We start from the raw sequence: 16,148 nt of genomic DNA, 5'->3' as shown, positions 1-16,148 counted from the left end.
TTGTATTTTGTAGTGAGCTTCTCCAGTTTATTACAAGTGGTTCCATTGTTGCCATGGAGATTTTAGGAGATGATGCTGTGTCTAAATGGAAGATGTTACTGGGACCTGCAAACTCTGGCGTGGCACAGACTGAAGCTCCGGATAGCATTCGAGCCACATTTGGAATAGATGGCATAAGAAATGCAGCTCATGGCCCTGACTCTATTGCTTCAGCAGCTCAAGTAAGATTTTAAATATATTAGCTTTGTTCATTTACTGATCCAGTGATTGGGCTGCAGTCAGTACAGAAATCCTACTGCTATTTTTTCATTTGAATGTAGTGCTGATTTATGCAATCTGCATAGTTATATTTGTAGACAGAAGTCTTATCTCCAACACAGACAGCTGCAGAGTAAGCTATCTTTATGCTACCCTGTCTGTGCACTTCTGCTCTGATTAGAAGAGACTACACTTGGAAAATTTGTCTAAGACTATGAGTCTAGCCCTTCTATTATTTGCTCTATGCAGTACACATAAAGTCCTTTTGTATACTGTAGACTTCATAGCCTATCACTCTAAATCCTGAAAAGCAAGAAAATTAGGTTCTAAATCATTCAGTACCACCTGTGCTCCACTCAGCCATTCTTCTTCATCACCCCAGCTACTTACTTTCCCTCCGTCACCCACAACTCATCTCTCTCTGCCATCATCCTGAACAATCAATAGCTCCCGCTGAACTTCAGCTAGGTTTGCTGCAGATAATAGTCCGGTGTTCTGAGTAGGAGTGACTCATTTCAGGTAGCTTTTTATATGGCTTTGTATTGGGGTGTGAGACACAGGGTGTCATTTCACACTAACAGTTTACAATCTACTATTTTCTGTGATGCTTAGGAAAAGCTATGGAACTGGATAGATTTGTGTTACCAGTACTGAAGTATAAATTATGATAAGTGATATTTGCATGTTATGAGTATTTGTGTTTACAACTGTGGGGCTAACGATTGCATTTTGGTCAGTATGAAGGTTTGCTGGGCACTTTAGTTGGCTCAATGGCTTGTTTGTTTCCTTACTTCAGTTTGCCTTCCACTAGACAGTTTACTACTGGACCAAGAAGAGAAACAAGCAACTTTGTCCTGACCACTGGGGTATACTCAAGTCTGGGAGACTCAACTTCAAGTCCCTGCTCCAGTAAATGTTTAATTACTTATATAAAATGGGACAGGCTCCATTGAGAGAGATTGAGGGACTCGCCTGAGGACTCATCAGGGATGGGGGAGGCCCATGATCTAAACCAGGTGGAGCAGGATCTAGAACTGAGGTATCCTACATCCCATATATGTGGGGCCTGTTGGTCAGGGCAGAGTCAGTCTCTTCCCCTCTCCTTTTTTCCTGGTCCAGTGTCAGGCTGCTTAGTGCAGCAGCACAAGCTGTGAGGTAAAGAGACAGTTATTCAACCACTCATCCACTCTCCACTTCACAGCCTAATGTCCTAAGATCTGGCATATTGGCTGTCCTGAGGTCTGTCAAAAACCAGACAGACCTCAGGACAGCCAATATGCCAGATCTTAGGACATTAGGCTGTGAAGTGGAGAGTGGATGAGTGGTTGAATAACTGTCTCTTTACCTCACAGCTTGTGCTGCTGCACTAAGCAGCCTGACACTGGACCAGGAAAAAAGGAGAGGGGAAGAGACTGACTCTGCCCTGACCAACAGGCCCCACATATATGGGATGTAGGATACCTCAGTTCTAGATCCTGCTCCACCTGGTTTAGATCATGGGCCTCCCCCATCCCTGATGAGTCCTCAGGCGAGTCCCTCAATCTCTCTCAATGGAGCCTGTCCCATTTTATATAAGTAATTAAAAAATCAAGAACTTTTTTCCAACTATTTTGTTGGTCTAATAAAAGATATCACATCTACCCGAAGAACCTTGCGAACACAATGATATGCATTTATAGGCAAGTCTAGCAAAATAATTACACGGGAATAAAAAAAGAGAAAAAGCTTTCCAAAGTAATTACACTAATATAATAAGGAATGATCTTTTTAAAAATAATTAAACAGGCACATTAGAACAGCATTTTTATTGATGGTTATTTCTCTAACTAAAATCCCATGCCAGATATCCTTAGCCACAGCCTTTGGCTCCAGAATATGGTATTATTATCCTTCCAGTGTACTCTGGCAGAGAAAGATATTTCTCAACTCTTAACTTTAGCTCAATGAGCTAACATGGGAAAATCTAAATTTGACTTGGCTATATCTGAAACATACTACTACTTAACTGAGAGGCAACTCGAGAAGCTCTGAGACTATTATACAAGGCAAAAATCTGATGATTTTGGTAGTGTCTGCAGGTTATTATTATTTCCTTTTAAAAGAAATTCATTGAATTTCTGCACTGAAGATGGCTAATAGTCTAATTGGCTATATCAAGGGAAATTAGCTAATGTTTGCTCTCAGGTTGTTCTGACTACAGTAGATGATGAAGGTGGAAGAAGGCATGAAGTCAGCAGTGATAAAAGAAGGCAAAAACAACAGTTAGGAAAAGACTTGGGAAGAACTCGTGTTGCAAGATGTCAGGTTTTGAGGACACTGTGTTGATGCAGAGCTATTCTCTTGACTTACCCAGGTATCTGGGCCAGGCCAGAGCCCAAATTCAGAATGATTAAAGGTAGAGAAGATTTAAGGAAAGAGAAGTCAGCCAAGAAATTCAAGCAAGTTTTGTTACTTGTTAAGAATAAAATAATTCTCAGAGGAGGGATTGAGGTCCAGTGTGCATACTAATTTTGTATATATCTACATGCTGTATTAAGAGCTAAATGGGGATTCCACCCATTCATTTAGGGAAGAAGATGTAGTGTCAGAAGAAATTAGATTAAAGATGCAGAGAAGGGAATGGATTTGTAGGGTAATATGAAAGTTAGAATAAGTTTGAACTGAATACAGAAATGTAGGAAGAAGTGGTGTCAAGAGACCTGATTAGGGCAACAGAATAGTTCAAAATGTAGCTAAGGCAGGAAATATGCCTGTAGCAATGGTGCTAGGGAGAAAAGGATACATTTTAAAGGGAAAATATTCTTATCCCCAAATAAATGAATTAGATTGTCTTTTATGACTCAAGATGTCTCAAAATACTGTTTGTACTAAAGATCTGAGACATACTGTTGACTGTATAGTGCTAAAACATTTTCATTTGTACTTGTTTTCAGGAACTGGAGCTGTTTTTCCCTTCAGGTGGAGGTCGCGGACCAGCCAATAGTGCAAAATTTATAAACTGTACATGTTGCATCATTAAGCCTCATGCTGTTAATGAAGGTACGTACCATGGGGTTGATTCCTTAATGAAACATAAAAACATAAGAAGTGCCATACTGGATCAGGCCAATGGTCTGTCTAGCTCAGTATCCCCTCTGGGAGTAGCAGTAGTAGATGCTAGAGGGAGAGCGTTGACCCAGCTGGATCTAGAGTGATCTGTCCCCTATTCATTACCCTCCCTGGCATCCACCATTATTGGTTTAGAGATGCCAGAGGAAACATCTCCAACTGTTTTGTTAAATAGCTATTACTATATCTATCATCTATGAATGTGCCTAGTTTATTTTCGATTCTGACAATGCTGTCTTGTGGTACCTCTACCACCTCCTGGGCAATAAATTGTGAAAGTTAACTATGCATTATGCAAAAAATTATGTTGTTACTTTTGTTTCTCTTGTTAGTTTCTCATGTTATTTAGTTTTACTTTCTCTTGTCTCCTACTAATTTCAGTGGATATGCCCTAGTTCTAGTATTCCGCGATTTGGTGAACCAACAATTTCCTGTTCGTTTGGCCCACACCTTTTGTGATTTTATAGACTTCTGTCATACCTCCCCTCAGACTTCTTTTCCAAACTGAAGAGTCCTAGCATTCTTTTAGTCTCTCCTGGTATGGTAACTGCTCCACGCCCCTCATCATTTTGGTTGCCCTTCTCTGTACCTTTTCTTGTTCTTCTGTATGCTTTTTCAGGTGTTGGAACCAGAACTGCGCACAGTAGTCAAGATGTGGGTGCACCATCAATTTGTATAATGGCATGATAATGATCTCTGTTTGTTTTCCATTCCGTTCTTAATGATGCTCAGCATTTTATGGATTTTTTGGTTGCCACCGCACACTGAGCTAATGTTTTTAGAGAATTCAGGGTCTGTTTTCTGACCTTGTTTCGGGAACTGGAGCTGTTCTTCCCTGCAAGTGGAGGTAATGCTTCAGAACACCTAGTTTGTAACCCAGCCCTGTGTATGGGTAATTGAGGTTATTTTTTCCCAGGTACATAACCTTGCACTTGTCAACATTTGAAGTTCATCTGCCACTCTTTTTCCCCACTTGCTTAGCTTGGTGAGATCTTTTTGTAGCTCTTCTCCATCAGCCTGGGACTTGATTACCTGGCATAATTTGGTATCATCCACAAACTTGGAGATTTCACTGTACACCCCGACTTCCAGGTCATTGATGAAAATGTTGAACAAAATAGAACCCAGAGCAGAACCCTGCTGGACCCCACTTTTGACCTCCCACCATTCTGAAAAGTAATTATTTAGCTGTACCCTTTCCTTCCAATCTTTTAACCAGCTCTTAATCCACAAATGGAACCTTTCTTCCAATTCTGTGACAATGCAGGTTTTTTTTGGTGAGGGACCTTGTTGAAACCTTTTTGAAAGTCATCTGGATCCCCCTTGTCCATGTGCTTATTAACACCCTCAAAGAACTCCAGAAGATTGGTGATGCAGAATTTCCCTTTACAAAAACCATGCTGACTCCTCCCAGCAGATTGTATTTGTCCATGTGACTGCTGATTTTGTTCTTTATTATATATTGTACCAACTTGCCATGCACGGAAGTGAGACTCACTGGACTGTAGTTCCCAGGATCACATCTAGAGCCTTTTTTTGAAGATGGGTGTTATGTTGGCAAATCACTAATCCACCAGCACAGAGGCTATTGTAACAATAGGTTACGGTCTATTGCCCATAGTCATGCAATTTCATCTCTGAGCTCCTTCAGAGCTCTCAGGTGAATACCACCCAGTCCCGGTGACTTATTAGTATTTAGTTTATTGATTTGTTCTAAAACTTCTGCTGCTGTCACTTTAATGTGGTCTAATGTGGTCTAACTCTTCAGACCTACCTACTGGGAAGGACTGATCTGGCATGAGAATTTCCCCAATATTTTCTGCAGTAAATACCGATGCAAAGAACTTATTTAACTTCCTTTTACATCCTGGTCATGTGATGGTCCCAGTGATTCTCTAGCTGGCTCCCTTCTTCTGTTATGTTTTTTTTAAGAGCTTTTATTATTAACTTTTCAGCTCCTTATTTGGCCTGCCTTATTTCACTTTTACATTTTACCTGTCAGAGTTTGTGGGCTTTGCTGTTTTTCTCATTTGCATGCCTTTCATTTTTTTTGAAGGATGCATTTTCATTGAATGGCCTCCTTAACTGCTGTTAAACCATGCAGGGGTTTTTTTGGTCTTCTTGGTACCCTTTTGATTTGTGGTATACAGTTTTCCAAAGCCTCTAATATAGTATTTTTAAACAACTTCCAAGCTGCCTGCAGGCCTGTTATGTTTTTGACTGCTCCTTTAAACTTCTTTCTAACTTCCTCTTTCTGTGTAACTTCCTTTCCTAAAGTTGTATGTCGGCGCGGTAGAATTTTTTGGCTTACTCCCTCTTGCTAAAATATTGAATGTGATTGTTATGGCTGCTATTACAGAGTGGCTCACTAGCAGAAACCTCTTGATTGTTACTTGGGATTAAGTCTAGAAGTGAATCACATTGACATCATTATTTAGAAGAGTAAGGGTCTGCAGTATCAGACAAACTGTAGAAGTGCACAATATTTTGCTTTAGTTTGTGTATTGTCTGTACCATTTCTGACACAAGCAGCAGGGCTTATTCACATTAGTTCAGAATAACGGAGAAAAAACCCAAACAAATAAACATAAATCTTCCAATAGAGTATCACTTAGATTCTGTAACAATCTCTGCTGGCCAAGCAGGCTGTAATAGACAGGAAATAATTATGACCTTTTTTGATGTCTGCTGATCTGCATGCACTATGGTTAAATTTGCAGTTCTTCCAGAGTTGGGTGCATGTTTATAGTTGAATTACAGTAGTGAGGTAATTAAAATAAAATAGTAAATGAACAAAGACCTCTGCTGAATGCAATACTCTATTTAAGTTATAGTTTCATGTACTGTAATGATATCACATTATACGCTCTGTGCTGAGAAATGTTGAGTCCCCTCATCACATAATTATTTTTAATACTTGATATTCAAGTGTGACCACAGCTAAATGATTCAATTTTCAGTCCACAGCCTTCAGGGGCAGGAGAACAAAGAGGAGCAATATCCAAAGTTTAGTAACATGTCCCCGCTCTCATGTGTAAAACTGTTTATATAGAGAATAGATACTATCACCTGTGATATTTCATAGATCTTCCCCAAGCCATCGGTAGGTCCCGCAATAGACTGTCACAGAAGTATAAGAAGAAGGATAGGATGTGGCAATAGTGGTCTCCAGGCCTTTTGCTCCTCAAGTGGGATGTCAGAACAGTTTGCTACACAAAGAGTTTTCTTAAAGCATCTTGCACTTGCTACTGATAAAGAGAAAGTTACCTCTGTGAGGCCTTGTATAGTATCTACTACTGATAGATACCCTTGCTATGCAGCCAAGACAGAACAACACTCTCCTCATACAGAACTGACATCAACAGCAGCCTGGACTGTGTTTGTATATAGTATAAATGTTTGGTGGGGGACAAAAAAAAGTAGTTTCATTACAGCAAAATTGGCAGATACCTGAAACTGAGTTTGAAAGGTACAGAGCTAAGGGCCTGAGCCAGGCTGTTAAGAGTTTTAAGACATTTTACCCAGTGAAGCTCCAGCTACCCTTTTAATGAGCTATCAGGTGTCTCGTACCCCTTTTAGTCTCTCTTGGCCATCTGCATGCCTTCCCCCTATTTTCTGGCTTTGCCTTGTTGTTAAAGGATAAATCCTGCCCCATTTCCACCAATGTTGAGAATCTTGGGAAGCTTAAGAATTCATGTGGTCCTACTGTGCGTGGATGGTGTGGGGGCAGAGGTATTTTGGAAGGTTGCACAGAATTGGTATGCTCGCCTGGGTGAGGTGGAGCCCATTTTTGCAGATGGAGCTTGGGTTGAGTTTAGGAAATCAGCTCAACCACTTTAGTCATTTCTCTTGTTCCATGGAAGGGCTGGGAAGGTGGAAGGCTAACTATTACTCAGCTAAACTGGAAGGCATTGCTTTATTTTACATAGGTGAAGTATATTATTGAATGGTGGGATTCAGTAACAGTTTCTTGTGAGGCCTACCCAGGGTTTTCATTTCCTCCCTGTTCTCTCCACTGTCTCTCTTAATACAGATGCCAGAGATGCTAGAGCCTACCTAGAGAGCTCATGAGATTTTAGAGACTGGATTGAGAAACTGTCCAAAAGCTTGAGTAGAGGCAGGAATTTGGAACCGAGAAAAATAGAGTGGCAAGGGCCCTGATGGCATCTTCTCCTACCCTTAAATTGGAGTAGCATATGCAGCACAGAGCTATTTCCATTCTGCTACTGGAGAGTGAAGGTTCCCTTAGGTCAAATGGGGCAAGCTTCTCTCCAGTGGTCAGTCCAGTTCACTGGAGATGTCTCAGCAAGGAGTGGGGAGAGAAATTTGACTTCTTAGACCTGTCCTCTTGTCTCCTCCTTTTAGGGCTTAGGTCCTTTCTAAGCCTGCATCCCTTTTACAGATAATCAACCAGAACATCACAGAGCAGCATCTTCTTCTGTTACCTTAGATCAGGTGTATCAAACATATGGACTGCAGACTGTTTTATCTGGCCCTCTGGTAGTCTGGTGGGCTACCAGAAGTGTACTGCCCCTCAGCTCTGCACTGCCACATACCCCTGACATTGCTGACTGGCCAGAGCTCCATGCCTCCAGGCAGCAGCATATTGCCAGGAGTGTTTGGCTGCACAAACACAGCTCTGCAGCCTCATGCCTCCAATTGTGTGTCATTTCCTGGCAGCACAAAGCTCTGACTGGACTGCAGTGCCAGGGGTGTGCAGCAGCATGGGTTCAGGGGTGTGTGGCTGCATGGAAATGCATTCATGCAGTGCAAAACTGGGGATATGAATTGCAAGGAGCCAGGAGCATGCAGTGGCATGGAGTTCTGACCAAACACAGCTCCACACTTTTGCACACCTCCAACTCTGTGCCACTGCCTGGCCAGAGCTCTGTGCAGCCGCATGCCCATGGCTCTGAGCTGCATGAATGCATGTCTTTATAGCTGCACCCCCCCCAGACTGTGTTGCTTCCTGGCCTGGATTCACACTGCTGTCTGAATGCAGCCCCATGGATCCAGCTCAGGAGGGGACCCCATGTGGTCTGGATCTGTCTGGGGTCCCAGGCCAAGTTTTGCCATCCCTGCTTTAGATCCAAGTGCCACCTTGAATTGCCTTGTCCTGCTGTGATGAAAGGACCTATTGCAAAATACTGCACACTTCTATGAAAGTGGCTGCTGAGCGCCTCACTTCTGAATTACCAGACTCCATTTTACAATCCTAGCAGTACATTTGGCTCCTGAAGATTTTGCTGCTGTTTGAGGTCAGCACTGTGTGTTCTTTGGAGATTGTTGGCATCGCTACAGTGCCTTCCTGTGCACTCTCCTGCAGCCCTGGGGCAGGAGAAGAGAAGTATAATAGAGGGGATATGAGCTCCATTGAGAAAGGGGCATGTATACAGAAAGAGCAGGAGGAGAATTCAGGCCCAAGGAGCAGAGTAAAGTAATTCCCTTTCCCCTCTGCTGGTAACCTGTACTCAGAGATACCTGAGAAATTATGGGTGCATGCACAGCAGCATCTTTTATATACTAGGAAAAGTAGGTAACAAGGCAGCCACATGGTGCACCATCATTCATGAAGCTACCTGTAGCAGACGGTGAGATTTTGCAAGCAGGCAATTTGCCACTTTGCATAGAGAATCAACATTCCTAATGAGGTGTCACTCCTCCATGCCCCTCCTCCAAACACTTTTAAAGGGACAGATGGAGTTTGCCTAGAAAAGTGGCAGAAAGTAAATGAAATCCTGCAGAGCCATTGGTCAGGGTATGCAACATAACAGCAGGGGAACCCTAGGGAAACACAGTGGGGTTTCAGATGGCAGGGAAAGATCTGATTTGGGTTGCATATGGTTTTTCATTTTAAGCATCTAAAAATAAACCTTTCCTCCTTTCTCCCTCTGCTTTCCAGGCTTCAAAGACTATTATCTAATTTCCACAAACCTAATCAGCTTGCTCCATGTGTACGATTACATGCAGTTGTGCTATAGCACTTCAGTGCTTGAGTTTACAGAGAGCTTTCTAGCAATATTGGATGGAGCTTTTGATTTGAGATTTGCTTTCTGACCCTTTTTTTTTCCAACTGGGGATTTCTTTCCCTCACTACAGATTCCATTTCCCAACATATCCTTGCCAAAAAATGGCATGTTTTCCCCTTTTCCAGAAGTTACATTCCAGCTTAACCAAGCTAGGGAGCTTTTCCCTGAACTGAGTAGTTATTAGAAGGCGGAATCTCATCACTAGTTTATACCATGTTAATTTTAGGACAGTGTCTTTTCTTAGCAGCTGACTGATTACAGTAGATCATTTATGCAGCTCCTATCCAGTGACAAAGCAGTGGAAAATCTGTATTGCTTTTATCTCTGGACTCACTGATCCACTCCTGACTGGAATAAAGAAACATTGGTTGCTAGGCAGCTGAAAGCACCAGAACCTAGCAACCGTAGTACCTGCCGCAGCCACGTGATGCAGTGATCAAAAGCGTGTGATAAGTAGTGCAAGCCAGAGCTTTGTAAATGTCTGCCAGGATGCAAAGAAACCCTTGGGGCCACATAAAGGGTTGCCTGAGAGTTAGCTGAAGTGTAACTTCAGTTGTCAAGCATGATAATAACATGAGGGGGTGGAGGTGTGGGCCTGGGGAATAGTATCATGGGCAACAAATGGATGTGTGTCTTAAAAAAAAAAAAAAAAAAAAAAAAAAAAAAAAAAGGCAAATTAATGACAGGTTTGTCAGCACTGTGCTTGAGCCCAGTACACCACCCCTAAAGGACAGAGTGCTTCCTAGCATCCTCTAGTGACTTTCTTTAGCAGAGTCTAAGAGCTGTGTTGGCTGAGTGGGAGAGATGGATGACAGGAGAGTTGGAAGAAACATCATTGTGCTTAGGGGCTTCGAAAGAGTGGTGATGAGGTGTCTGTCCTTTTTCTGAGAAGGGTTTGGAACAGCATCCTGTGGGTGGGTGTAGCAAAAAGAAAGTGCATGATTGCCCCATAGAAAGATGCAGTCTTTGTGGAAGTGTGCCAGAAGTGGGAATGTCTTGTGATGTAGGGAGTCTGATCACTTGCTTTCCTGTCAGAACCCCTGAAAATATGTGACATTCCCTTGTAAGGCCTCTTTTCAGCCAAGGAGGACAGTAGCTAGGAAGCGCAGTTCCTGAACCAATTGATTGGGTGGTTGGGGCACTGTTTGAAAAGTAGGAGAAGAGAGCCATATACTTCTCCCTGTTTGCTTGGGGGCTAGGGACTGAAAGCACAAGTGCCATATGTGGGTGTGTGTAGATGAAATGGGGGCCCTAAATTGAAGTGGTGGGTTTTTAAAAACACCACTTCAATTTAGGGCAAAGTAAACCACTGTGTCATGCACATGCCCATGCACTTACCTGCCTCTCTGGTGGAGGGGATGGGAGGACGAGCTGCCAGTGGGTGGAAGCGGTCCCCGGGGGGGGGGGGGGGGGGGGGGGGGGGGCCCGCTGGTGTTTCCCACCATGGCAGCGGTGCCCCCCCCCGGCAACACCTGCCTGCAGGCACCCGGCTCAAGTGGTCCTGGGGGGCACTGCAGCTGCAAAGAGAAGCACCAGGCCCCCACACAGCTCAGTCAGGCAAGCTCCAGGGAAAATGCAGACAGGCTCCACTGCCAGGCAGGCAGGCTCTGGGCTGCCGCCAGGCTGCCTGCATGGGCTTCCTGCAGAGCCCCTGAGCTACGTGAAGCCCGGTGCTTCGCTCCACAGGGCAGCAAATTAGAACTCCTCGGAAGAGTTTTAGTTTGCAGTGCCCCAAGTCATTTAATATACATTACTCTGCCAAATTTGCTACAGCGGCTGGAATTACTGTGCAGTACACTTCCAATGCATGCAAACACCAACACCATTAAAGTGGTGCAAAAGCATTTAACCTGCTTTAAAGTGTTGTGCCCACATGCCCCTCATTTTGTCTACACTGTGACTCCAGGCCTGGATTTAAGAGTTCCCCTGCATTGTGTGAAGTATTAATGTGGTCCTGACAGAGTTAACAACAGCTGCATTAAAGCCATGAAATATCTTTGGTCTTCTTAAATTTCTTAAATGGAAAATCACTTCCTGGTGCCAGCATTTTATCTCCCTTAATTTCAGGTTTGAGTGGCCAGACCATCTTTTTCTCAGTGTTACAAAGATAACCTGGTTTCTTAAATGCTCAGCCTTGTTTCTTTCCTAAGGCAGTGACAGATTCCCACCTTTGTATGCTGCCCATCTTGCCAGCACTTTCCCATGCCTCATGTCTACTTTGTGCATCACGTGGAAAACCTTTCATCTGGAAGGGATTAAAGCACTTCAGAGGCTATCTCCTCTCTAGTGCCCATGCAGGCTGGGGAGTTCCCGTAGATTTGGTTTGAGGCATGTTGGCAGGAGATACATGTAGAAAGAGTCATTCGTTCTGTCCCACACTGGCAAAGAGTGTCCCACACTGGCAAGTATGAAAGAGATGCATTCATTTTCTAAGGCTGTCCAGCACTTTCACCTGCACTGAAATTCACTAGAAAATTACAAATTTAAAGTTCAGAAAGCCAAGCTAACCTAAATGCAAGCATGCAGTGTCTTCTGTAGTCAAAGGGCAGTTAATCAGATGCAATATGACAGCTAGAGTCGGGGCTAACAAGCAAGAAGAAATTATAACACTGAAAACACTTAATCTCTGTCCCTGGGGTGGTGGGTGTAAACTGTAATCTGTACAGGGCTCTATCAGGGAGTTTTGTAAACTAGAGTGGTGGTCCCTGCAAGGAACATTAATCAGTTTCAGAAAAGGTCAGGACAATTGGGATCAAATTCTGAAAGTATTGGTTAAGTGAGAGCTATTTTATAATGATCCAGATATAGACTTGGATAAAAATGCATGGCCATTTAACTTGCAGGTTCATCACTGTGAATTTGATCACAGTAAGCTTGTGTTTATTCATTGCTGTTTTGTAGTTATAGAGATGTACCACTCAGTTGTTAATTCAAGAAAGATTGTCCTTCCTTTGAAGGTCTTGCAGTCTAAAGGGTTTGAGGGGCAAATGGATAAAAATTAGGGAGAAGGGAACAGTTGAAAAAGTAGAAAAAAAATACCACATAACTAACAGTGTTATCTTTGTAGTACCTTGATCTTGAATTTGAAGGAGACCTTTGCAATCAAGCTGTAACAGCTACATCCAAGCCAGTAGGAGTAGTGAAACTCAAGATTCCTCAACATTTCTGTTCTGAAGAGGAGGCAGGGTTTGGGGGGAGGGGGAAGTAATACAACTGGCTGAGATATTTAAATGCACCACAACTGTTGATCACAAAGTTCAGGGTCTCAGGGCAACAATAGCGCTGCCCTTTGTACATATAAGTAATGTCTTATCTACTGGTCTCTATAGGTTTAACTTTGCCCCGTCATGCATTTGTAAAATGTAGCCTAGTTGTATTTGCTGTAGGAACTGAAATTTGGAATTTCCTGATGTCTTAGAATCTCATGGCACCATATTTTTCACTTAATGCCTTAAAAATGGACAAGAAAATAAGATAAAAATGGACAAGAAAACAAAGGCCCAAAAGCTGGGGTTAAAAGTTGGGTGTGCAGTTTATTTGACTATGTAAATTGTTTAAAAAATGGAATTACCCAAGGGCTGTCTCTGACAGCAAAGTAGTTAGCAAGGCACTGGGGGTGAAATTCTGACTCTGCTAGAGTCAAACCCTGGCTAAATTGAATCAGTCTTGTCATGGACTTCATTGGGGGCAGGATTTCACTCCAGAGCTTTTAAAACCAGAAATGCCGGGGTGTGGTTAAAAGATCGTTGTACCTGGGGTAACTGGGATTGCAAAAGAAAATCTCTGGGGGTGGCAAGCTTTCCCAAGAGCATGGTAGCTCCCCCGCTCTCCAGGGCTGTCAGGACTTTCCTGCACTTTTGTTAAACTATGAGCTGTTTAAAAAAAGAATGCAACATATTCTTTGTTTGGAGCCCCTCAATAACTTTAATCCCAGTCCTTGGTGTGAATGTATTGCAGTGGGATTCTTCACTTGATCTGAGACAAAAAGACCGAGAAGCAGCCTTGGAGACCATGTTGTTTTATTCAGCTGAGGAGATGATTTGCTGGGGGGGAAAAAAAATGGAGCATATTTGGTTTCTCTAACATTTGAACATTTCCTCATCCTTACAATGAAGTGGGTATCAATATTACCTTCACTTAAGAGATGCAGAGGTTTAAACAGAAAGGGTGAGCCTTATTTTATTTTATTTGAGTAATTCCCTCCTCCAAAAAACAAATCAAACTTAGGAACGCTATAGGGAATAACAATTTGGTTTCAAGAACATGTGGAAAAAGAAGCTACTTAAGCATCATAGTGAGGGGTCACAGACAAAGTGTGTGTTTAGAAGGAGGGAGGGTTTGGAGGAAGAGGAGGAGAAAGGAACACTTTATCTGTTTAAATACTATTTCAAAACAAGAGACCATATACTGGGCAGCCAGCAAACGTGCAGTTATCCCTCTTGAGCTATGGAACTGTTTGCTTATTGGAAGAGAGAGGTCACCAGTGTAAAAATGTCCAGATTACGTTTGTATCCTAATAATTCCAGCCCCCCTGCCCTTCTTTTTTAGTGAGTTGAAAGTGAGTAAAAAGAAAGTGAAGGTGCAATTAGGAAGGGGCATGCTTGTCACCATTCAGGGAAACAAGCATCTATCTGTACCAGTAATAAGGAGTGCATCACAGGTTTCTTTTAAAGAAGGCAAAGCATGCCTTTCTCATTCAGGACTGAGTGCATGCCAAGTTTAAAAGATCTGTTTTGAGCTTTCAAAGTGAGAGCATGTTTCTTAAATAGGCACATGTTGGTAGTATTTTTTTAAAAGGTCAAATAATTCAAAACTGGTTGAATGGACTTTTATAGAAATTTTCTCTCACATCCAAGGAAAAAGTTGCTGTCTGGATTCAGAGTACAAAAAATGTAATGCTCTCAGTATATTTTGCATTAATGATAAGTAGGTGTTACAAGCAGGTCAATTAGAAATACATTGGATTAATTTTAGCTGATCATCAACATTTCTATATTGTATCTTGATGATTTGGTATTGCCATGATGAAATTTTAAAAAGTTCAAAATATTACACTGAGAAAGGAGAAGTCAGATGCCCAAATATAAAATGGGGAACTAACTGGCTAGGCAACAGTTCTACAGAAAAAAAGGGACCTGGGCACTGACTATGAGTGAATATTGTGATGCTGTTGCAAAAAAGGCAAACGTCATACTGGGATGCATTATCAGGACTACCATATGTAAGACACACAGTTACAGTATTTAATTCTAGTACGTATTGGTGAGGCCTCAGCAGGAATACTCGGTGAAGTTTTGGGCACTCTGCTTTAGCAAAAATGTGGACAAATTGGAGAGTGGGAAGAGGAGAGCTATAAGAATGATGAAAAGTAAAGAAAGCATGATATGAAGAAAGACTGAAACAACAGGGTTTTTTTTAGCTAAGGAGGATATTAGTGTCCAGTATGTAAAAGTCTTAAAGAAAAGTTTGTTGTTATTCTCCGTGTCCACTTTGGGTAGGGAAAGAATTAATTTGCAGCAAAGAAGATTAGGGTTAGACATTAGGAAAAGCTTTCTGACTTTCAGGGTGGATAAGCCTCTCTCTCTGACATATCTTGTGGCAGTACAAACATTAGTGGAAGTGGATAATGACTAAAACTTATCATCTTTCCCCTCTGAGTCCATCCTGCCTGTCACTCAGGCTCATAACCTGGACACAATCTCTAAGATATGGCCTTTCCCATCCATCATCCATCCAGCTCAAATTCTCTTCCAGGCTTTCCTCCCTTTGTGTCTGAGTCCTGCAACATTACTTATTTTTGTCTTGACATGCAGTCATGTCCTACTCACAGCCACATAGGGTACTTACAGCAAAGAACTTTATCTTCACCTGTCACTTTGTCTGCTGCCCTTCTTTTCACATCCTGCCACTGGCTCCCCCTTCTTTATCACATCATACTCAAGCTGTTTGTCTCCATTTTTGAGGCCCTCTGGGGTCTGTGCCTATTTTTTCTATTCAGTGCTAGTTTTGGCATACAGATCTTGATTACCACCTCCAGTTAACCATAATCACTGCTTTTATCATCCATTTATTAGATTTCTGAGCAAATGCTTTCTTCTTATAATCTTGCATGAGGGAAAATTTTCTATAAACATCGGCAGTTACCTCACCATTACTCAGTCTTCCTTAAAGGTGTCAACCAAGAATTTAGCAGTGTGTAGGATACTAGTGGGACTAATCCCTGTCATACTGACCAGTATCGTCTTTGTTTCCTTGTCTCACTCTCTCACCTGTTTCTATTTTGTGTCTGTCCATTGTCTTTTGTCTTACACTTAAATTGTGAATTCTTTGAGCCTGGACTGTCTGTTGATTCCCTGTTTGTATGAAGCCTACCAGACTGGGGTTCTGATTCATGGCCTGGGCTCCAAGACACTGTGGCAACAGAAATATGTTTCAGGCAGTACTCAGTTAGCCTATGGGATTCATGGCCAGAGATTATCAGTGAGGCCAAGAGCTCAGGAATGAACACAACGTATATTTATATGAGTATTCCAAGTTACATAAGAAAGATTTAAGAAGCAAAATTGAAGTTTGGAAGAAGTTGAAAGCCTGTTTCTTCAGGGGATAAGATGGCTATGACTGGAATGAGTTAGAAAGAAAGGTCCTCTATAAGAAAGTTCTCTCCTAGCTCCTGACCTGAGGGTTTCTTCTATGTTACTCTGAAACACAGAGACAGTCAGAACATTTTTTACTGATATAATCTGTTTTGTTATA

General features: G+C 42.2%; 1 protein-coding gene across 3 annotated transcripts in view; it reads left to right on the top strand.

Moving 5' to 3' along the window:
- The window catches only part of NME7 (NME/NM23 family member 7), a 154,396-nt gene that overhangs the window by 72,535 nt on the left and 65,713 nt on the right, over nucleotides 1-16,148 (top strand). For all 3 annotated transcript variants that reach the window (XM_019476132.2, XM_006271809.3, XM_014603932.3), the window contains exons 6-7: nucleotides 14-221; nucleotides 3,192-3,297. In XM_019476132.2, the coding sequence (XP_019331677.1) occupies nucleotides 14-221; nucleotides 3,192-3,297 (314 nt within the window). The remainder of the gene's footprint in view (nucleotides 1-13; nucleotides 222-3,191; nucleotides 3,298-16,148) is intronic.

The sequence above is a fragment of the Alligator mississippiensis genome, chromosome 1, assembly GCF_030867095.1.
Source record: "Alligator mississippiensis isolate rAllMis1 chromosome 1, rAllMis1, whole genome shotgun sequence".
NCBI classification, from domain to species: domain Eukaryota; kingdom Metazoa; phylum Chordata; order Crocodylia; family Alligatoridae; genus Alligator; species Alligator mississippiensis.
This window is presented reverse-complemented; position numbering and strand designations above follow the sequence as displayed.